The 23232-nt window shown below is 44.7% G+C and overlaps 1 protein-coding gene across 1 annotated transcript; it reads right to left on the bottom strand.

Annotated features, from left to right (window-relative positions):
• Positions 1–1932: 1932 nt before the first annotated feature.
• On the bottom strand, positions 1933–22442 carry CPOX (coproporphyrinogen oxidase). Its single transcript, XM_056138549.1, has 9 exons — positions 22369–22442; positions 22164–22247; positions 19624–20426; positions 16826–16969; positions 16467–16577; positions 14997–15138; positions 12197–12415; positions 6534–6638; positions 1933–3381 (listed from the first exon to the last, which is right to left on the bottom strand). The coding sequence occupies exons 1-9, from the start codon at positions 22440–22442 to the stop codon at positions 3294–3296; spliced, it is 1770 nt and encodes a 589-aa protein (XP_055994524.1). The 3' UTR covers positions 1933–3293.
• Between the last annotated feature and the right edge of the window lie 790 nt (positions 22443–23232).

Raw genomic sequence — 23232 nt, 5'->3', positions numbered from 1 at the left:
CCCCAACAGATCGATTTCAAAGAATTGCTTGGAACTAGCATGGAAGGATGGACAGGCAGAGGCTGGCTTCTGCCTTAATATTCTTAGATGCCTACAGTACAGTCTTCTTTCCTGTCTATTTAATTAGTTCTACTGAAGCACAATCATCAACAGAATCACTGTCACTGTCCTCCTGTTGTTCATCGATTTTCTTGAGCGGGCCCAGTAACGTCTCCATTGTGAGACTTTGTCGTTACCGTGTTTGGCATGTCAAATACATCACGGGTAGCTTGCCAGGCTTTCCCATGCGGGCAAGATACTCTCGGCAGCTTGCCGGGCTCTTTGAGAGGGGTGGACGAATCGAACTCGGGTTGGCCATGTTGTTGGCAGCATGCAAGGCAAACGCCCTACCCGCTGTGCTATCACTCCAGCCCATAAAATAAAATTCCCTTAAGTTCAATGAGTTCCGATAGATGTTCAATAAAATGAAGTAACCATTGTCCCATCAAGATAGGGAACATTACCTTCAAAATAAGGCGGGACTGTTTGAGGGGGAGGAGGGGGGGGGCGGGAGGCAGTGGCATACCCAGTGGTGCTTGAAGTGCCCCCTAGTGGTTCTTGGGGGATTGCAGTGCAGTCTGGAAACTGAACCCTCATTGGAGGGGGATGCAAGGCAAATTCCTTGAGCCTTGTTCTGTCTCTCCCTCCCTGTTGGGAGTTCTTCCTGGTGCAGCTCCCTGACCATATTGGTGACGGGGCTCCCGGCCTTGTAAAGGGTGAACTGTTGCCCGGGGAACCGGCATTTCCTGGTGATTAGTGGGGCTCAATGGCCTTGCAACGGCCGATGGCCAGAGTTCGCTATTAGGGAGGGCCAACACCTGTATTGTCCAAAAAGCTATTTTCCTACTTCTGCATTAATGCACAGAAGTCCCATGACCCCTCATGACACTCTGTCCCATCTAGCCATGTAAGCCATAGAATTCACTTTCCTCTTCCCATCTTGTGATTTGTATGGAATGCATCCCTTTCTGCCCCTTTATATACCATTATCTTCCCCAACTTTGGCTTAAGTCTACAAGTCTACGACCCATGGGGGTGACTTTGTCTCGGTCATGTTGCGCACACAAACCTTTGAGCATTTAGGGACCAGACAACTATCTCACATTCCCAGGGCTCAGTAGCTGCTGGCTAAATATTATTTTCAAGCCGGAGCCCCTAACAAGCAATTACTCATCAAGTTTCCATCATTAATGTTTTCATTTTTTTATAGGTTTTCATATCATGAACTATATGAGTGTTCTGTTTTGTGTCTGATATTTTCCACTTGACAGAATCCTTTTGATAGTCATCCATATGGTTGCATTTATCAATAGATGTTTACTTTCGCTGTTGAGTTTATTTTTCTGGCAAGGGGTGAAGGTTGAGTCACACCCAGTCGTGCTGGCGGTCAACCACATAAAGCAAGCATCTGAACCTCTGTACTATCCTGCGATCTACTCAGTGATGTTTTAACATGGGGATAGAATGTTTACTCATTCTCCTGCTGATGGACATTTATGTTGTGTCTCTTGCTGCTGTTGTTTTGTTTTGTGGGGGTAGTCACACCCAGCTGTGTTCAGGGCTTACTCCTGGGTTCTCCACTCAAGGATTACTCTTGGTGGTGCTTGGGGGACCATCTGTGATACTGAGGACTGAAGCAAAGTTGGCTGCATGCAAGGTAAGAGCTTAACTCATATACAATGTATCTCTGGTCCTATTGTATCTCATCTTTTGCTATTATTAAGAAAACTCAAAGTTTGAATGTGAAACTTAACATTTATTTTCCTTGAGTAAACTAGGAATGAAAAGCCAAAGTTACATCATAAAGAAATATTTGTCTTCCTCGTACCAACTAGCCTAAAAAGAATGAAAGTTTGAATGGAAAGGATGAATAATACAAAATTTCTTTAGTCATATCTTATAATAAAATTTATTAGTGAAACTTTTAAAACTAAATTCATATATTTTTCAACTCTATAGAGTCACACGCAGTCATATACATTCAACACATCACAAGATAATGCTTATTAATATGTAGGAAGGTATGATTCCTTATATACTTCCATGCACCATTAGTAAAATATTCATATTATATGAAAAAGAAAGTTACATTAAGAATTCTATTATAATTTGTTCTTTTTCGGCTCTGAGGCCACACCCTGAAGCTACAGCCAGCTCTGTGCTCAAGGGTTGCTCTCAGTGGTAATCAGGGTACCATATGCAGCGTCAGGGAATGAGCCACAGTTGGCTGCATACAGGCCAAGTGCCTCAACACATTTACTGTCTCTTCAACTCTTGAATTCTGTCTTAAGGATGACAGAATCTCTCATTTTAAAATGAAGATAATTTTCATTACCCACCTTCAAAAATACATATTTATACAAAGCTAACCTTCGTCTCATTTCCTCATTTCCCAAAACAAAAACATTACCTACATTCACAGTATCCCCTAGATTAGTCCATTTCAATAGAGAACTGTCTGAAATCTAAAGTTTAAATACCAGACTCCAATAAGCTTTCACATTCAGCAGTACAGAGAATCTTATGACAAATTATAGTTTTAAACAATCAAAATTACAATTAGATGTCCCCTTTTTAAATGACGACTATGTCACAGAGGTAACTACGGGAACTCACTCAATTGTCACACATGCAGAGATAAAAAATCTGAAGTGTATTTTAAATATTCTTCATTCTAAAAATGACTATTTTACAATATTAAGATCTTCAAAGAAACAAACAAAGATTTTGATCAAAGCGACTATATAAATGACAAAGTAAAACTTTTACTATCAGTTACTTGCTAAATTTACTAGTTCTGAATCCTAAGCTCATTTCATTAGAGAAAATAAAATTACTCTACAACACATTTTTTTCGGAAGCAGAAACTAAAATGCTAAAAAAAAATATGTAACAGAATAACAAGACATTTCCTGATACAAATGATGTTTAGATTGCTTTAACTCCATACTTGGAAGTACAACGACATATTTTTTGTAAACTAATCACATAAGGTGATTCTAAAAGTCTAAATTTCCTATCTACTAAATGACCGACAACGTGCCACCACACCACTAAAACACATCCTATGTAAACTTAGGGCACTTAAAACACATTAAACACTTAAAACCACTTGCCAGGAGATAGTGGGCCCCAGTGTAAAGACTGGAAATTTAAGGCACGGATACTGAAGTGACACACAGTGGTACCAGACTTAGACAGCAGAAGAGGCAGTCCCATATGTGTTCCCTCAAACCCCAAAGCCACTGCCTACATCAATGCACCCAGTCCTTTGGGTGGCGCAGAACTTCCAGAATTTCAGCTTCTTTGGAATTCTCTGAGGGTGAGTGCATGTACTCCCATCTGTGCAGGTACAAAACAGAAGCAAAAAATATAATCACGAAAATTATAAATGGCACTCGCACACCACTCCACTGAAAAATACTAAAAAAACGTGTACGATGCCTTTCCTTGTCTCTGATTTGCTTAATGTGTCTTGCACCCACTTACCTTTATAAAGTAGTATGGGCCAGAGCAAGAGTACAGTGGATCCTACTTGCCTTGCACACATGCAACTCCCTTTGATCCCTGGTGCCCCACATGATCCCCCAAACCCCGGGAATGATCTCTATGCACAGAGCTAGGAGTTAAAACCAAAGCACCATTGGGTGTGGTCCCCAAACCAAACAAATACAAATAAATAAATAAACAAAATGTATTAGCTGCTAAAGGAATAAAGTTTCTTAATTAGTCTAGTAAACTTGGACTAATATTATGATCCCAATCAAAATTTGCTTTTACTCTAAACAACAATTTATCAAAATATAGAATCACAGTCCATCAATGGGCAGTCTTTTTTTTTTTAATACTTATGCCTTTAGAGTACTAATTTTTATTTATTTTGGGAGGTGGAGTGGAGGGTTTCGGCCACACCTTGCAGTGCTCAGAGCTTACTACTGGTTCTGTACTCAGAGATTACTACTGGTGGGTTTTAAGGGACCATAAGCTGTACTAATGATAAAATCAGGGTCAGCTGCATGCAAGGCAAGCGCCTTACAACCTGTACTATTCTCTCCAGCCCATTCTTTTTTTTTTTCTTCAAATTTTTATTAGCTCAACACCATGAGGTACAGTTGTAGACTTACAATTTTTTGTGCTTGGGTTTCACTTATACAATGATTAAGTACCCTCCACCAGTGCCCATTCTGCACCTCCAATGCTCCCAGTATCCCTCCCATCCTCCACCACTCCCCCCATCTCACCGCACCCCTGTGGCAGGGCATTCTTTTGTAATCTCTCTCCTTTGGGGTACTGTGGTTTGCAAAAGAGGAATTGATGGCAATCATGTTCGGTCTATAGTCTATTTTCAGCATGCATCTCTCATCCTGGAAGGATCCTCCCAACACTATTTGGTGCTCCCTTCTCTATCTGAGCTGCTTTTCCCCTAGCATGTGCAGAGGGCTTCCAAGCCATGGAGTGAACTTCCTGGTACTTATCTCAAATATTCTTGGGTGTTCGACTACCATTCTGTTATTTTATATTACCCAGATGAATGCAATATTTCTATGTCTGTCCCTCTCTTTGTGACTCATTACACTTAGCATGATATGTAGTACCACTTGTATGTAAATTTCATGACTTCATCTTTTCTAACAGCAACATAGTACTCCATTGTGTAGATGTACCAAAATTTCTTTAACCAGTCATCTGTTCTTGGGCACTGATTTTTTCCAGATTCTGGCTATTGTGAATAGTGCAGCAATGAACATAGAAGTGCAGATGTCATTTCGACTGTACTTTTTTGCTTCTCCAGGATATATTCCCAGTAGTGCTGTCAAATGGGAGCTCAATTTCTAATTTTTTGAGAATTGTCCATACTGTTTTCCAAAAGGGCTGAATCAGACAGCAATCCCACCAATAGTGAAGGAGGGTCCCTTTCTCGCCACATCCATGCCAACATTGGTTGTTTTTGTTCTTTTGGACATGGGCCAGTCTCTGTGGGGTGAGATGATATCTCATTGTTGTTTTGATCTGAATCTCCCTGATGATTAGTGATGTAGAGCATTTTCTTATGTGCCATTTAGCCATTCAGATTTCCTAAACTTTCCTAAAGAATTTAGCAAAATTATGTGCCATTTAGCCATTCAGATTTCCTAAACTTTCCTAAAGAATTTAGCAAAATTCCTGGTACTAATCTCAGCCACTCCTGGGTGTTAGTCTCTCATTTTTTTGCTTTATGTTCCGCAGATGAATGCAATCTAACTTCTTTAGGAAAGTTTCCTTCATTTCATCACCCCATTTTTTGATGGGAGTAGATGTTTTCTTCTTGTAGAGTTCAACCAGTGCTTTGTAGATTCTTGATATCAACCCCTTATCAGATGGGTATTGGGTAAGTATCCTTTCCCATTCTGTAGTTTGTCTCTGTATTCTGGTCACTGTATCTTTTGAGGTGCAGAAGCTTCTTAATTCAAGATAGTTCCATTTGTCTATCTCTGTTTCCACTTGGTTGGTCGGTGGTGTGTCGTCTTTGAAGATACCATTAGCTTCAATAGATGAAGTTATGAAATTTACATACAAGTGGTACTACATGGAAAGTATCATGTTAAGCGAAATGAGTTGGAAAGAGCAGGATAGACACAGGAAGATTGCATTCATCTGCGGAACATAAAGCAACAAAATGGGAGACTAACACCCAGGAATGGCTGAGATTAGTACCAGGAATTTTGCTCCATGACTTGGAGGCCAGTCACATGTGCTAGGGGAAAAGGAAGCTCAGATAGAGAAGAGAGCACCAAATAAAGGGTGTTGTGAGGATCCTCCCAGGGTGGGAGAAGCATGCTGAAAGTAGACTATAGATCAAACATTATTGCCACTCAATGCCTCTCTTGCAAAACACAGTACCCAAAAGAAGAGAGAGAGAACAAGGGGGAATGCCCTGCCACAGAGGCAGGGTGGGATGGGGGGGATGGGGGGTGGGAGGCATGCTGGGACCTGTGGTGGTGGAGGATGGGCACTGGTGGAGGGATGGGTACTTAATCATTGTGTAACTGAAACCCAAGCACAAAAATTTATGTCTATAACTGTACCTAATGGTGTTTCATTAATAAAAAAAAATGGGTAAAAGATCTCAACATCAGGCCAGAATCCATAAAGTACACTGAAGACAAGGTCGGCAAAACCCTCCAGCCCTTTCTTACTTTCTTAAAACCAAAAAAAAATCAATCATAGATCTTTACACCACTAATTTGTTATTGTTACTGTTGATGCTATTTTAGCAGTGCCAAGAACTGAAGCCAGGACCTCACACTTGCAAGGCAAATATTCTACACTGGGTCTAACACTGATCATGTCACCCCTTAAACAAGTTTGTTTTTCTTATTTATTACACTGCAATTTTTCTAATGCAAATCCAAATCCCAAAAGTCTTTAGATGAAGACACTGGGGTGTTCACAGCCTTAAACTGTGGGGTTTAAGGGATGGAGGTGGGTGAATAAGAATGATAACTCAACCTTACCGGGCAGTCAGAGGTAAAGACATCAAGATGCTCTCAATCCTGGAGCCTGGAGTGAAGAGCCCAAACTTTGTGCCCCGATCATACAGCAGATTAAATTCTACATATCTGAAATAAAAAGACAACAAACAGCATTAAACAGCAGAGTCAACAGAAATCTTGATAACTGGTTCACAAAAAATACATAAAGGGGGACTTCTTCGGGTGACCCCTCCAGCCACCACCACCACTTCCATCAGCTGGGACTGGCACAGGAAACAGCAGCCTACAGTTGAGTTTTCTCCATCTGGCCTGGATAAATAAAAGGGTATTCTATCCAAGGAACAATAGCACAGAGACCCAGCAGCAACACAGAGCAGCCGCAAAACAACAAGGTTCTTCTCAAAAATAAACAGAAGAGACACAAAGCTGAGAACTCAAAGGAGTAGCAATTTAAAGACAACAATGACAACAATGCTGCACCAAGAGGTCTCTCTGCCGCCAGCAGCATCGTCCTGCTGCCTGTGCAAAAGTCACACAGACACCGCTGTCTGGTTCTTCTGAGGTCATACGCAGGTTAAACCTAGGTTTTGGGTTTTTGTTTTTTTTTTTAAACCAATACAGTCTTTGTAAGGTTTTTCCCAATGATCAGTTTGGTAGAACGCTAAATATAGAAATTAAAGTTTCCCTCCTGGGACTGGAGCGATAGCACAATGGGTAGGGCATTTGCCTTGCATGCAACTGACCTGGGTTTGATTCCCAGCATCCCATATGGTCCCCCGAGCACTGCCAGGAGTAATTCCTGAGTGCATAAGCCAAGAGTAACCCCTGTGCAACAATGGGTGTGACCCCAAAAGCAAAATAATAATAATAATAATAATAAAGTATCCCTCCCACACCCAAGGTCTGAAAAGTAGACTTGACAGATTTATCTACTCTGACCCTGAAAAGTGGTCCTAAAGTAAACTGCCTGAAAACACTGGATTTCCATGACTACAGGTGGGAAGTTTTCCAAGTGTGGTTGAGATGTTTATTTTGAGGCAAAGAACAAGGAACATAAAGACTGAAGGGCTGACAAACAGGACAACTGGATTAACCAACACTTGTTAAAGGGAGAGCCAGGGCAACCGTACAGCAGGTAGGGCACTCACCATGCATGTGGCCAACCCAGGCTCTATCCCTGGCACCTCATTTGGTCCCCTGAGCCTGCCAGGAGTAAGCCCTGAGCACAGCTACGTGTGGCCCCAAACCAAACACCAAAAACATTGCTAAGGGAACATTTTGAAGATTAAGCCTTAAACTCTAGAACATGACGCAGCTGACAATATATCTTCGTAAGCTGGAGAGACAGCTCAGAGCGGGGTGCACATGCAGGCCCGAACACCATGTGGTCCCGAGCACCTCCAGGTGCTGTTAACACCGTTTTCTCAGCCCTAAACACTGCAGAGTGGCCTGGCCCAACCCCTGAAGCATCAGCCTCATACCACACAGACAAGTGTCACTCTGGTCCCCCAGCACCACAGGGAAGGTTGCCCTAAAAAATGTACTACCATCAAATAATTTATGTTATATACAATAAACAATCCTTTACATCTTTGTTTAAAAAAAAAAAAGTAGTAAATGAGGATGTGGGTAGATCGCCTACATCCTCCCCTATGCTGAGTAAACCCTGGCAGCACTACTGTTGGAATCATTGGTTGCAAAACTGGATTGTGCGACCCCAACAAGAATCATAGGTCAGTGTGTGAGCACCACAACCAAGCACACGACCCCAGCAATCACTAAAACCAAAAGAGAGAACCAAGGCGGTCACTGCAGCGACGGGATAAGGAAAATGAAGTAGGGGCGGAATAAAAATTTTAGAGGGGGGAAAAATAGAAGGGGAGAGTGAGAGACAGAGAGGGAAGGAGAAAGGGAGAGAGGGGGAAAGGGAGAGAGAGAGAGGGAGGGAGAAGAGAGCCTTTATAAGACAGCACAGTTCCCCTGGCCCTTCCCCCACCCCCTATCTCCCCCCCACCCCCAGGAGTGATTCCAGAATGGAAGATTTCCCTGACTAGAACATGCTGGTACTCAAGTAAATGAGATGTCAAGCGATTGATACCAACATACTGATAGTGATACATCTACTGCTGACACATTAAAGTAGCTAACAGCACTAAAATGTAGTTGTATAACTTGGCCTTGCCATAGACTGATTAGAATCTTAGTAAAATATGGTGGCTGAGATGCAGTTCTTAGTTTCACACTTTTAAGAACAGTACCTTTAGCATCGGCTAAAATCTAGCTTGTTACATTAGTTCTCCATTAATTGCTATAGTCAGAACTAAAACTTTTTTTTTTAATCTTAAAACTCTGTGATTGCCTTTAAATCCTGGATCCTTTATAAAAGGATTTCTTCTCCCCAATTTATAAAAACAGGACTTACACTGCCCAGAAGGATTCAGACTGTCATAAATCTACAACTTTCAGTGACTATTCCCTCTAATATTTCCATTAAGTGTTTGCTTTGCTTTGGGGCCACACCTGGCAGTGCTCAGAGATCACTTCTGGTGGGCTCAGGGGACCACATGGTGAGGCAGGGATGGAAACAGGATTGGTCACGTAGAAGGCAAATTTACCTGCTGTACAATTGCTCCGGCCCCAAATATAAATATTTCTTCTATTTAAATGCATATCAAGGAAAAGTTATTCTGTTTCAAATATCCCTAAAATACTCTTCCCCACTGATTCACACCTGGAAGCAAATATTCTCTCGACTCCCACAGTACATCGATTTTCATCCTTCTACATAAGAAAAAAATAGTCTTTGGCAACTTCCATCATACTCCTGAATTCCTTTCTCACCCTCATCATTTATCTATCATTAAGTGGATTTTGCATATTAATGCCCATTTAGGACCCTCTTGGACCCGGTCCAAAAGATAATCTAACTGAAACTTAACTTCTTGCTGACCGAGACCATGAATTTCAGTCTCTCACCAGCTTTTCACCCTTTCTGAAATAGGATATATAAGAAACAGCTGTGATTCTTTAGTTTAAGAGCCACTTTTCAGAGCCCTTGTCTGTAGTCCCCTAAATGAGCTTCCTCTGAGGTTCCTGGGTTGCCTTTTCCCTCGGTTTTGACTGAATGGAACCCTTCCCCACCCCCCCTCCCCGCCCCACACACACACCTCCCTGACACCTACCAGGCTTCACCTTGCTGTGGTCTTTCTCATCCTTTCTATACCTGTATTGTCTCTGAAGTACCTGCGAAATGATGAACTTTAATCTTTCTCTTCAACTGACCTATTGCCTAAATTTTACCCTCTCTCTTTCCCCAAACACAACAAAACAACAGCAAGTTAATAAGTTAAGAGTCCGCTCACATCTGTCAAGAGGAAAAGAAGACTATAAACTGAATTTCAAGAACTGGGGGGGAAAAAGTGAAAGCAGTGGGCGAAAGATTGAGAGTGGCAGGTAAGAGCTGACGATGGCAAAGGGGAAGCCGCCAGACCCGCCGCAAGGAAACTCAAGTGTGAGGCAGGGGGTGGAAGGTGACAGAATAAAATGTGAAGGGTACAGATAAGGTTGATGAATGCGACGTGGTGCTGATGACTGGAGTGAAAGCAAGGTTATCTCATGCCCCAGAATTTCCCGCCATCTTCAGGCCCACAGATAAGGGTGGTAGGAGGCAGCTCTGAAGAACAGTCAAACCACACCACAGGAAATTAATCTAACGGCCCCCACACTGCCTAACTCGGTGACACCTGGCATGTGCTGATACACACAAAGGGAATTTCCACAAAGTCTTGTTATTAAACAGTTGAAAGAAAGAAAGAAAAACTATATGTTTGGTTTTTTAAGCTGGTCTTTTGGAGGGTGGGGATGGGCGTGGGCTAAAAGTCCATACTCCTGAGTCAGAAAGTAGAAAAGAGAAGTTTGGCGGGGAGGGGTGTGTGTGTGTGTGTGTGTGTGTGTGTGTGTATTTTATATATATATACATATATATATATATTCCTATGTCTGAGAAATTTGAAAGATTTCACCTAATTAGTATTCACAAAACCTGCACTTTCTGTAGTTTTGAATGATTCTCTTGGGTCTGTCTTCCCCACTGAAGGAGTTGTGAGCTACATCAAAGCAGGTTTGTGACACACTCACCTCTATAGCCACAGGGGACATGTCAAGTCAAAGAAGAAGGGAAGGGTAAAAGTGTATTTGACAAATCACCCGAAACAACAATGAGAGAGAAAGAAAGGGAGAGAAAGGGGAGAGAGGGAGGTTGGGGGGAAGAGGGGGGGAAGAGAGAGAGAGAGAGAGAGAGAGAGAGAGAGAGCGAGCTAGCTCATGCTATTGCTCCAGTCCCTAGAATATTATTTTTAAGCTGGTCTTTTGGAGGATGGGGATGGGCGTGGGCTAAAAGTCCATACTCCTGAGTCAGAAAGTAGAAAAGAGAAGTTTTGGTATGATCCTGAACAGGGAATTCCTGGTTGATAAGAAGCTGCTGAGAGCCAGCAGAGCATTACGAAGCTGATTCCTAAAAACAGCCCCTGACCACACCCTCAAACCAGCTTCCAGTACAAAGCACAGAGCCAGGTGGCTCAAGGACTGTCTTAAGCTAAAGAACAAAAAAAAAAACTCAAGCACAACCCTGCTTGTAATAACTTTGTGTATAAGAAAAACCTTGCAACCCGCTGAAGTCAAAAAGACCCAGATCCACCCTGAGAGCTTGGATTACCAAATGAATAATCTTGGCTTTCTGAGAGTAGGTTGAACACCTATAAAGTGATGTTATAGCAATCTCAACCGTTTTGGAGAAAATGAGATATAAAACGCCTAACACACGGGTGGGTGCACAGACTGGACTCCACAAGTTGAAATGAGTATTTCCATTACAATGGCTTCCATGAAACTTAAAGACAGATTTTTTTTTTTTAAAAAAAGGGGCCATTCCAAATTTAAGAAAAGATTCTCCCATATCTTGGTAGAATACCTAGAGTATTGCTAGAAGACTAAATGAAATCAGCTGAATTCAATTCTGCATATTTATGGGGCTGGGATGATAGCACAGCAGGTGGGGCGTTTGCGTTGCACACAGTTAACCCAGGTTCGATTCCCAGCATCCCATATGGTCCTCTGAGCACTGCCAGGAGTAATTTCTGAGCGCAGAGCCAGGAGTAACCCTTGTGCATCGCTGGGTGTGACCCAAAAAGTAAAAAAAAAAAAAAAAAAAAAAACCCTGCATATTTAAATTAGTCACTGCCTGCTATAATTAAACGTATTACTTGCCAATGCTTGAGCCCTTGCACAGCAGGCAGAGCCCGCGTCCAGCACACCACTGACCCAGGGACGGTGTATATGATCCCTGGCACGCCATGTGGTCCCTGGAGTCCAGCCAGGAGTAAGCCCTGAGCAGGTCTGGCAGGAGTAAAACCTGAGCAGGTTCACACCTGAACAGGTGTGGCCCCAAAACAAACAAAAATTAGTACCTGCCTGCTGCAAAGCACTACTACATAAGTAAACTTTGCTTCCCCCCCCATCTTACATAATATTTTTACTTAATAGGCACATAGTTATGAACAGACTCGCACGAGTATGAAGCAACCGTGACAAAATACTGAGCTAAGCTGGAACATTGCCCAGAGCCGTCACAGCTCCCGCTGCCCCTCAGGGTGACGCAGGGAAACGCGCTAGCGGGCCACTCTCACCGTCCCCTCCGCAGCTGCTGCCACAGCTTCTCCTGGGGGGTGAATGAGTCACGGCAGTGCTTCTTCACCAGGGGAATGTACGAAGGAACCACGGCCTGGGCACAGCTCTTCACGAAGCCAAACACCTCCTCCTTGGACGGAGAGTCCAGGTCGTCGAAGAAGATCCCGCCGATGCCCCTCCGCTCTCCTCGATGGGTGATGAAAAAGTAATCGTCACACCTAAACAAACCCGGCAACCACAGGCGGAGGGGAAAACAGAGACAGGACAATCAGAGATAGCTCTGGCTGTGATGAATGCCAACTGGCTGCCCTTATCTTTAATCTCACAGTAAACTAGGGATTTCCTGAAGCTCTCACCAGTGTAGAAAATGCAATGCAGGAAAAGAAAACTCCTACTATGTAGCTGTTAGAAGAGATGAAGTCATGAAATTTACATACAAGTGGTACTACATGGAAAGTACCATGCTAAGCGAAATGAGTCAGAAAGAGAGGGATAGACATAAAAAGACTGCTTTCATCTGAGGGACATAAAGTAACAAAATAGGAGATTAATACCCAAGAATAGCCGAGATCAGTGCCAGGAGGATTACTCCATGGCTTAGAGGCCAGCCGGGCATGCTAGGGGAAAAGGCAGCTCAGATAGAGAAGGGAGCACCAAATAAAGGGTGTTTGGAGGATCTTCCCAGGATGGGGGAAGCATGCTGAAAGTAGACTATAGACCAAACATGACTGCCACTCAATGCCTCTTCTGCAGACCACAATACCCAAAAGGAGAGAGAAAACAAAAGGGAATGCCCTGTCACAGAGGCAGGGTGGGATGGGGGGATGGGGGATTGGGAAGGATACTGGGATCCATGGTGCTGGAAAATGGGCACTGGTGGAGGGATGGGTATTTGATCATTGTAAAATCAAAACCCAAGCACAAAAATTTGTAAGTCTACAACTGTGCCTCATGGTGGCCTCATGGTGTTTCACTAATAAAAATTTAAAAAAAAAAAGAAAAAGAAAACTCCAGCCTGCAAAGCACCAGGGGGGTCAACTTCTTTCTCAGGGGCTCCCAAGGTGAGTGGGCAAGAGTGTTCCCCGGGCGGATGGAACCTGAAGGTAATGGCCTCTAGTGCAGTTAGGCGGGTACCAGGGGCATGGGGGTGGGGGAAACTGAATTTAAGGAAGAGAGTTCCAGCAGGGAGCTAAGTGATTCCCTTTCCTTGGAAAAGAGGGCTGTGGTCCAGTAAGTTTGAGACCTCTAAAAAGGAGGTGGAACTCTGGGAACTCAAGTGATAAAACGAACAGGAAGAGTAGGACTTTTTCTTAAAGCAAGGGGCGCCACTACTTTTGGAAGGGGAGGAGGACAGGAAAGTAGAGTCAATGAGCAAGAAAACAGGAGTGCTTAGTAGCATGTCTGACAGAGGAGAGGGGTCTTCAGACAGCTACCCTCTGTGGGTGAGCTCACAAAACAACCCAACTTTGCTGGAGTTTTTTTCCTCTGTAGCTCGTAGAGCAAGTTTTTCAAACAATAATTTTCTAAAAGCTAACTTTGTGAAATAGTCTAACACTGTGGAAATAGTCCTTCTGATGATCTTGACAAAAGTCCCTAAATAAAATCACCTGTATAAGGGGCCCAGAGCAACAGTAGTGAAGGCACTTGCCTTGCATGCAGCTGACCCTTGTTCAATCCCCAGCATGCAAGAGTTAAGCCCTGAACACTGACACATGTGGGCCCACCCCCACCAAGCCCTCCCCAAAAGAGAAAGACCTGTACAAACAACCGAAAACCTATTTAAAATGTTACCTTAAAAAACTAGACAGGGAAGGTACTTGCCTTGCAGGAGGCCAATTGGGTTTGATCCCCGGCAACTCATATAGTCCCCAGAGTACCACCAGAAATAATTTCTGAGCACAAAGCCTGGAGTAACCCTCCTAAACATCACCAGGTGTGGCCCAAATACAAAAATCAAACAAATGGCTAGAATGCTTAAATTCAAAAAAGAGAACGAAAAGAGCAACAAAGGCGAATCCTGGAACGAATGCAGTGGAACAATTCACGCAGAACTGTAGGCTTTCCTACACCTGCATATTTCGTTAACAAAGATAAAGCACATTCTGAGCAGCAGTCAGCTTTAATTTAATCACATTATCACAAAATCTCTCTTCACAGGACCATGAATTCAATGAATTAAAACTAACCTATATCCTCTATATTTCATTTATATTAAAGTCATCTCAGGCGCTGGAGAGAGAGTACAGTGGGTAAGGTGATTACCCAGATTCAATTCCCCACAAATGGTCCCCAAAGCTCAGCCAGGAGTGACCCCTGAGCGTAAAGAGCCAAGAGTAAGACCTGAAAATCACCAAGTGTGGTCCCAACACGGAAGGCAAAATATTAAAATAGTCTCAGTAAATGCAAGAAGAGGAAACCAAAAATAAAGGATAATCTACCCCACCAACCCTGCTCTTGTAAAGGATGTTGACTTGTGAGAGAAAAAAAAAAGATCTCTCATGTTATATCCCTGTAACTGCAGTTTTCAGTAGTACTATCTCTCAAAACAGACAGAACTGTTCAGAGTTGCATGTGTTCTTTCTTTTAAAGTCAGAGTTTCCAAAAACCAATGGAGGAGAATGAATGAGAACTTATGATATTACTACAAAAATAACTTACTAAAACTGTTATTTTACTCTATAGTACAAAGAAAAACAGTCCACCCTTCATAACCTCAAGTAACATGGTAACCGCCTTTGCGATCTACAAATACAGGAGGATATACTTTCAGGTTCATGGCAATCCAATACCTTTACCTACCATTTTTTGAATTTGGGATAGAGATCTGTACCATGCGGGTCACAAGCCTCCTTCAGAGTTCTGTGAAAATGTACAGCATCCTCTTTGTTCAAGTATGTTGGAGTGAGGTCACATCCACCGCCAAACCACCACTGCGTGTTACCTGCCAAATCAAGACATGACATTAATGCAAACTTCACAGGGCCTTATTGTTGTATTACAGAATTTAGTTATCAGCTTAGTTTATGAAACCAAAAAAATTGAAAAAAAAAAAAAAGCCCCATGGAACTGGAATTCTCTGAATCGCCCGTAAGGCTTAGAGAGAGGCAAAAAAAAAAAATGGTTAAAGCAGAAACAAAAGAGTTGAAAGTAGAATCAGGCAAGGAAATGATATCCACAGTGGCAGGAATAACCAAACATCTCACTCACGGGACACGCAGCAGATCTCAGCCTTGGAGAGAACCACAGGTAAAGTTTTTTTAAAACTATGGCAAGTCAAAACTTATTAAAAAAAAAAAAAAAACCAAAGTCCAGTCCAGACATCTATACACTCCTGAGATTCTGAGGTTCCCTGTATTTAGAATCATCGTTTCCCCTTTTCTCTCAGCAGCGTTCAAACACTTACTGGGTGGCCAGGAACATCAAGGGCCTGGTACTCATATTTTGCAAGCAAGAGTTCTGGTTTTACCCTTAGCACCCCCCCAAGAGTCCCCAGAGAACCACCAGGAATGGCCCCTGAGAAATGCACCCCCACCATTACATGCACTTAGTAAAGTCTATGGGTTGTCAAGTAGTAGTTACCAACCTTTATGCAGGAAGAAGTGAGTCAAACTGTGTTTTCAAAACAAAAAATACAAAGACTAAATGCTATCACCTATGGAAACTGCCTAGGTGCTCTGATGTGGAGTCGTGTGATGTGACTGGCACAGAAGGGCATAAGGGATCAACTGTACCCTTACTTAAACCCACAGAAAATGCTTCGGTGACAAGCAAAGTTAGGTATTTAGAAAACAAGTTTCCAAAATCAAGTATTCCATTTCAATACCTTACACATAAGGTAAGGATGTAATAAATTTCTGCAGATGAATTATTTGCAAAGAACCCTTTCTTTGCAAAAATCATTCCTTCTGTGTAAGACTCCATGCATGTGCCCAACCCGGGTTCAATCCCAAGCACCACATGTGGTCCCTCAAGTTCGACCAGGAGTGATCCCTGAGCACGATCGAGGTTTAAGTCCTGAGTGCTACCAAGTGTGGCCCCAAAATAAAAACTTCCCTGTCTTGGAGGAAACCAAGGAGCCTTACAGCCAATACCATGTTCACATCTAATATATAATCCACTGCACCAAGGAGTAAGTATTCAGAAGCGTCCTGAAAACCCCATGTAAAACTGTATTTATTCTTTGTCCCTTTCAGATGTTATACCCTTTAGACCTATTTTTAAATACATGTATTATACAGTAATACATTCTACAGTTCCAGAGACCCTTACCATCAGCTTCTTCCACTTCAAAGTATCTGTAGTTGAAATGAATAGTAGGAGCATGAGGATTCTTTGGGTGGATAACAGAGCTCACTCCCATGGCAGAAAACGGTAATTTACCTGGAAAGTAAAACACAGTCCGTATCACCTGCCTTGACACAGATGAACTTCAACATGTGTTCTAGATCAAGTTTCCAAAGGTGTTTTCTGAATGTGTCTTAAAATAGAACTTGAACTGTGAAAGTGTTTGTATGGAATACACTCTCAAATTCTTTTCTATACAAGCAATACAAGTGATACTCATTTTAGAAATAAATGGGGGGGGGGGGGCGGGAACTATTAAAGGTTGCTGAAACTGTCTGATTTACCATCTTTAGTCTTCAAATTTTTCCCTCTGCTTCTCATTTGCTTTGCTGCTTCCTCAGAAAGATTCCCATGGACGACAGAAATGCTTACGCCAGCTTTTTCGAAAACATGCCCATCTTGAAGGACACAGCTGATACCCCCTCCTCCTGTTTACAGAAACGGGAAAGGAGAGAACGTGAGGGCAGGTGCAAAACCGTCAACTCACCTACATAAAGGGGATGGGATTCAGAATGACAGTCCGTTTTCGACATCTTCTATAGTAGCAGTGCATTCAGGTTCTTAAAGTACAATAAATTTAGCTAACTGGTGTAGCGTTCTGACACTGGTTACTGACAGCAGGGACGGATCACCTCACAAAATCTTTTTTCTATATTCTTAGAACACCATCTAAAATAAATCCTGGAGCATTTTCCTTTGATCCTCCCATTCAGAACGGCTTGTACTAGTTAGGATATATGAGAGAAAGCTACCTGCTTTCAGGCTTTTTCAAAAGCAGGAAAGCCAATGGGGCTGGTGCCATAGGACAGCTGCTAGGACATTTCCCTTGCACATAGCCCACCGGGTTCGATCCCCAGCATCCGATATAGTTCCCCCCCCCCCCCCCCCCCAACCACCGCCAGGAATAATTCCTAGCAGAGCCAGGAGTAACCTTTGAGCATCAGTGAGTGTGGCTCCAAAACAAACAAACTGGAATGCCAGGAACCAGAAAAAAACACAGCCGTTAAGGCCTTTGCAGTACATGTGGCCAACCCAGTTGAATTCCCAACATTACTAAGGGCAACTCCCAAACACTGAGCCTGGGCACCTAAAAGTATAGCCCACCTCACCCCTGCAAAAAAACAAATAAATGGGAATAGCTCTAGGTAAAGTGTTCCATTACTGACAAATTTAAGCGTTTCATAAGCAGCTTTTCTCAGTCTCTATTTGCCTTTTCTTTACAGGCAACTTAAAAAAAAAAGCATATATTTGAATGTCTGGGATTTGAAATTAAACTGAGGCCATCGTTAAAATTAAATTAAAATTATCACTGAAATTAAACTGAGACATCAACACCCAGGAATATTATATTACAGGGACTTGTTTTATTATTTTTTTAAACACGGGAGTGTTTTAGATCTGCTGTAATGCGGGAGTGCTACTATTTCATGAAGATTCACAGAGTGCTCATTCAGAGTGTTCCAAGCTGGTGCGGCCATCCAGACAAGGATCCAGTACAACCCTGTTCATTTCAAAGGAGAAACTACAGCTGCGGGTGGTGGTGAAACACCACATTCAAGCAGGCACAAGCGGCAGGAGGCCCAAACAATCTATCTCAACTACTTTCCATTTAGGGACAGTCTTTCAAAAGCTCCACACACTGTCATCTCACTCTGAATATTATTCTCATGCTATTTCTAATCTCTTCTCATAGGTGAGGAAACAAGAGGAACCAAAAACCGAATTAACTTCTTTAGGATCACTCTTATAGTAGCGCTTGAAGCTGTGGCCTGGTTCTGTGGTCTCAGCTTGGAAACATTCCAAGATAGAAAATACTATGAAAACCGGACTGAAACCAGATGGGGGCAGTTCCACAACTTCAGATCTGATGAGAAATTTCTGTGGTTATTCTTGGGCTGGAAAAGTGAGGAACCCTTCCAGCCTATGATGAACAAGATACCGGATTTCACTGCATAGACAATAACAACCCGGACAATTAGTTTTTAATATGGAAGGGGGGGGTTGGAGGGTGGAGGGGGGCGGCTTGTCTGCAGTTAGAAGAAAGGATTTTTCCTAAGAAAAAAATCTGCTGGAATGCGGGAGCGATATTGAGATGCCAATCAAGTATATTCTGTGTAACGTGGGGAAAAGAGGAAGAGAACAGGGCCATTCCTTCGCCAAGACAGGAGAATGGCTGCGTGCGTCCACAAAACGGGACGAAAAAGAGGGTAAATCTATGCACCATAACAACTTGGGGCACAGACAAAGGCTTGCTGGCTGCATGCAAGCCCTAGGCTTATATTTTCTTTCCTTCCTTCTTCCCTTCTTTCGTTCCTTCTTTCCTTCCTACCTTCCTTTTTTCCTTCCTTCCTTCTTCCCTTCATTCCTTCCCTACTTCCTTCCCTCCCTTCCTCCCTTCCTTTCTTCCTTCCTTCCTTCTTCCCTTCTTTCGTTCCTTCTTTCCTTCCTTCCTATCTTTCTTTCCTTCCTTCCTTCTTCCCTTCATTCCTTCTCTACTTCCCTCCCTCCCTTCCTTTCTTCCTTCCTTCTTTCCTTCCTATCTTCCTTCCTTCCTTGAATTTTCTTTCCTCCCTTCCTCCCTCCCTCCCTTCCTTCCTTCCTTCCTTCCTTCCTTCCTTGTGTTTTCTTTCCTTCCTTCTTTCCTTCCTCCCTCCCTCCCTCCCTTCCGGGGGTCACACCCAGCGATACACAGGGGTTAACTCCCGGCTCTGCACTCAGGAATCACCCCTGGCGGTGCCCAGGGGACCATATGTGATGCCGGGAATCGAACCCGGGTCGTCCGCGTGCAAGGCAAACACCCTAAAGGCTGTACTATCGCTCCAAGGCTTGTATTTTCAAACGCCATCCGAAAACTGAGAAGCTTTTTGAACGGCGCGGCACCTGCCTTTTTAGAGATACCTGGGTCGGCGTCGGCAAACGGACTGACGCCCTCTCTGCAAACCCCTTCCCGGGCGCGCATCGCTGGACCGACCCTCTGGGAAACCCTTGCACGCACGCCCTCTCCATCCCCGAGGGAGCGCGGAGCTTTCCTGCGCCCCCCACCCCCACCCCCACCCCTCCAGCGCCCGGCCCACCTCCTCACCTTCCTTCCGCTCCCAGCGGTCCACCGAGAAGCGGGCGCCCCCATCCACCTGTGCCAGCGCCTGGCACACCTGCGCCTGCGTCTCCAGGATGAGCAGCTCCATCCGGGTCTTCATGTCGCCCGGCCGCGCCCGCAGCTCCTGCAGGTCGGTCACGGGCCGGGCCATGAAGCGGCGGCAGCGGCGGGCCAGCTCGTCGTCCTCTTCCTCGAGGCCCCGCGCCCCCGGGCTGCTCCGGGACACCATCTCGGCGCGCTCGGCCCGCCCGAGCGCCGCGGCCGCCAGCCCCGCCAGCCCGGCCAGCGCCGCGGCCAGCCGGCCGCCCCGCAGCCCCGCGCCGCCGCCGCCGCCGCCCGCCGCCGCTCGGCCCAGGCCCAGCGCGCGGCTCTGCGGGGGCGCGCACCACGCACGCAGCCCGCGCCAGCACGCGCCCGCGCCCCGCCGGCCCAGCAGCCCCGCCATGCCTCCGCGCGCGCTCCCCGCGGCCCACGTCCGCCGCCGCGCGAGCCGGAACCTTCGGGGCAGGAGGGCCACGGCCCACTCGGGCTCCCGAGCGGCGGTGGCGGCGGGCGGGCAGGCGGGCAGGCGGGCGGGCGCAGGGCAGGCTGGGAGTTGTAGTCCGCGCGCCTGTCGCCGCCTGCAGGGGCGCTGCCCCGCGATAAGGGCTGGTCCCCCCGCGGGCGCGCGCGCGGTCCCCAGAAGGGCGAGCGCTGGGCTGGGGGCGGGGAAGGTGTTTTTCCTGGAGGAAAAGAACCTCTTGCTGAGAAATCTTCTCGGCTCTGCGTTGCCAGCTGCTGCAGGGAACCTGGAGGGTGAAAGATAGGGCCAGAAAGATCAGAATGAATAGTGCAAACCGCAGTGCTCCAAAGGAGGGAGGGAGAGAGACACAGACAGACAGACAGACAGACAGACCGACAGTCAGAGAAGAAAAGCGTCTGAGGCCATGGAGCGGTGATGGGAGGGAACCTGGGAGACACTGGTGCTGGGAAATGTACACTGGTGAAGGGATGGGTGTTGGAATACTGTATGACTGAAACCCAATCATAAATAGCTTTGTAAGGGTCTATCTCACAGTGGTTTAAATTAAAAAATATATAGGGCCAGAGATCACCAACCCGCAACACACACTTTCCTGAAATGCTACACGAAGTATTTGTTCCTGTTACAAATATTTGTATAATACAGGAGTGTGTGTCTGTGTGTCTGTGTCTGTGTGTGTGTGTGTCTGCTGTTTGGGACAAAATGGATGGAGGTTGAAGGGATTCATATTAGTTAATATTAATATGAGTCTCAGTATCTGTATTGCAAACCATTATGGCCAAAAGTTGAAAGTAAGAAGAAAATTGTCTACCACAGAGGCAGGGGGTGAGGTGGGTTGGAGTTGGCAGGAGGGATACTGGGGAAATTGGTGGTGGAAAATGTATACTGGTGGACTGAAAGTCAATCGTGAAAGCTTTGTAACTGCATCTCACAGTGATTCAATTTTTAAAATGTTAAATATTAATATGAGTTAATATCTTAACAGAGCCCTTTTCTTGGGTGAAAGTATATCCATCACAGGCTGACCGATCCTTTGGAATGCACTAGGACTACAGGATGGTTTGCATTTTTGTATTGGATATTAATATAAGTCAGGGGTGTTGGAGTCATGGCAATTGATTTTACCAAGTCCATGTCATAACTAACTGCTGCCATGAAACTTCCCTAGTGATGGCTGAGATCCAATGACCCGGACAGCATACTTTGTCCAGCCACTACTGCATCTGGCAGCTGTCATGTAGGGATATGGGGTTAGCTGTGTGCACCTAAACGTGCTTGATTGCCGGGCAGATTCAATGAAAGGTAGAGGCCTGGACTTGAGAAGCGAGTTTACTCTTTTGGAGAAATAAAACACTGGCTTTTGGCCTCCGTCTGCTCACTGGGAGGCTGTTTAAGGTGAAAGGTGGTGATAAGAGCTTTTATTCTAGGAATCATTTCTCATTCTAGGAGCAGTTGCTGCCTCTTGCACCTCTGTGATGAGGTTTGCATGGGCTTGGTGGGGTTCAACGAAACTCGGTAATGAAGAGAACACTTTCTGGCCATTTATTTTCACCCACCCCAGCCCCTAAAGTCTCCATTCATCATGGACGTTTCCTGAGAAGATCCATAGTTAGTAGAAGATAAGCAGGGCACAGACCATTTTCATTCAAACATCTGCTCAGTTTGATAGCCTGGTGCTCTTAAGAAAACTATTAGTTTCTAGGTTTTCATTCCTTCCTCCTTCAGCCTCTTTTTATATCAGCAAGGACGAGGGGAGCTGGGGAGAGACCCACACCCTCGGTGCTCAGGGCTTACTCTTGACTCTGCTCTCTGGAATCACTCCTGGTGGACTCAGGGAACCATTTGAGGTCCCGGGGATCAGTCCCAGGTCTGCTGCATGAAAAGCAAGCGCCCTATCCTCTGTACTATCGTTCTGACCCACTGCAGTCTCTGTATGCAAAAGCCTCTCCTTATGCAAAAGCATCTCTCTTTTTCTTCATCGACTTTCTAGCACCCTCCTTACCTTCGCCTTACTGAACTATCCTTAAGAACCAGGGCCTGGTTAGTATGAGTTAAAATTCTATCTCCCAGCAGGCCCAGGTAGATACTTAAATAGCAGAGTCATATCATCAGTGTGGAGTAAAAGTTATCGGCGACTCAAGAAACTTCAAGTATTGGATGTGAGAGATAGCACAGAGGGTAGGGCGTTTGCCTTGCACGCGCCCAACCTGGGCTGGATCCTGACACAGTCAGGCAGAAGTGGTGGTCTCTGTTTGTTCTTGGTTCCCAGGTTCTTCAACATTTTCAAAAATGAAAATACCGAATAATAAAAATACTCAAACTCAGAGTTGGAAAGTAGAAAAGTTTATTGGAAAGTAGAAGAGGAAAGAAAAGAAGCTCCCCAAGTGGGGAGGAACTTAGTATAGGACTAAGTTAAGGTAAGAGAGTTTTGTGTAGTCTTTTAAGGGCTCCTGGCATGCCTTATCAGTTGAGAAGTGTTTAGAAATGGTGTCAGAGAATTTCAATGATGTCTAGATTGCCTAAATCTTTCTGGGCATTTTTGCCCCTTATCTTGGTCTCCCTGTCAGCCTAGGCTACGGGACTGAGTATTATGGTCCTGAAAATCTCTATGACTGCTGGAGCAGGACTTTGGGAATGAAATGTGTCAGGTCAGTGGGGGAAAGGTGGCAAGGGGAAATGAATCTTCTAGACTTAATTGTCAATTATCTCTGTTTCCTTCCCCATCAGCCTATACTGCAGTATTGCTAGTTACCTTAGTTTCCCTGTCAGTCTAGAGTCCAGGGCAGAGTTTTATGCTCCTGGAAACCCTGGGAATGCTTAGACAGAAACTTGGAGGCGGGGGGGGGGGGGGGGGGGATGGGAGGAGTATGTCAGGTTGACTGGAGAGAGATGAAATATCTGGAATGAAGACACTGTGGATTTCGCACTAGCAAGGGGAAACTGAAGCTTCCTCTTTCGATCCTGGCGTCCTATATGGTCCCCTAAGCACCTCCAGGAGTAATTCCTGAGTGTAATTCCTGAGAGCCAGGAGTAACCTCTGAGCATCACTGGGTGTGATACAAAGAGCCAAA

The sequence above is a fragment of the Sorex fumeus genome, unplaced genomic scaffold, assembly GCF_029834395.1.
Source record: "Sorex fumeus unplaced genomic scaffold, SorFum_2.1 ptg000129l, whole genome shotgun sequence".
NCBI classification, from domain to species: Eukaryota; Metazoa; Chordata; class Mammalia; order Eulipotyphla; family Soricidae; genus Sorex; species Sorex fumeus.
Note: the sequence above shows the minus strand (reverse complement) of the source record. Positions and strands in the feature narration are given on the sequence as shown.

What these genes read in the sequence shown, in the direction of transcription:
- CPOX (XM_056138549.1), bottom strand. Translation starts at nt 22,442, where the DNA reads ATGTTGAAGAACCTGGGAACCAAGAACAAACAGAGACCACCACTTCTG. An exon ending in GATAGTTCAGTAAGGCGAAG is followed by an intron (nt 20,427 to 22,163) that starts GTAAGGAGGGTG and finishes TTCACCCTCCAG; the next exon opens with GTTCCCTGCAGCAGCTGGCA. An exon ending in CCGCTGGGAGCGGAAGGAAG is followed by an intron (nt 16,970 to 19,623) that starts GTGAGGAGGTGG and finishes TTCTGTAAACAG; the next exon opens with GAGGAGGGGGTATCAGCTGT.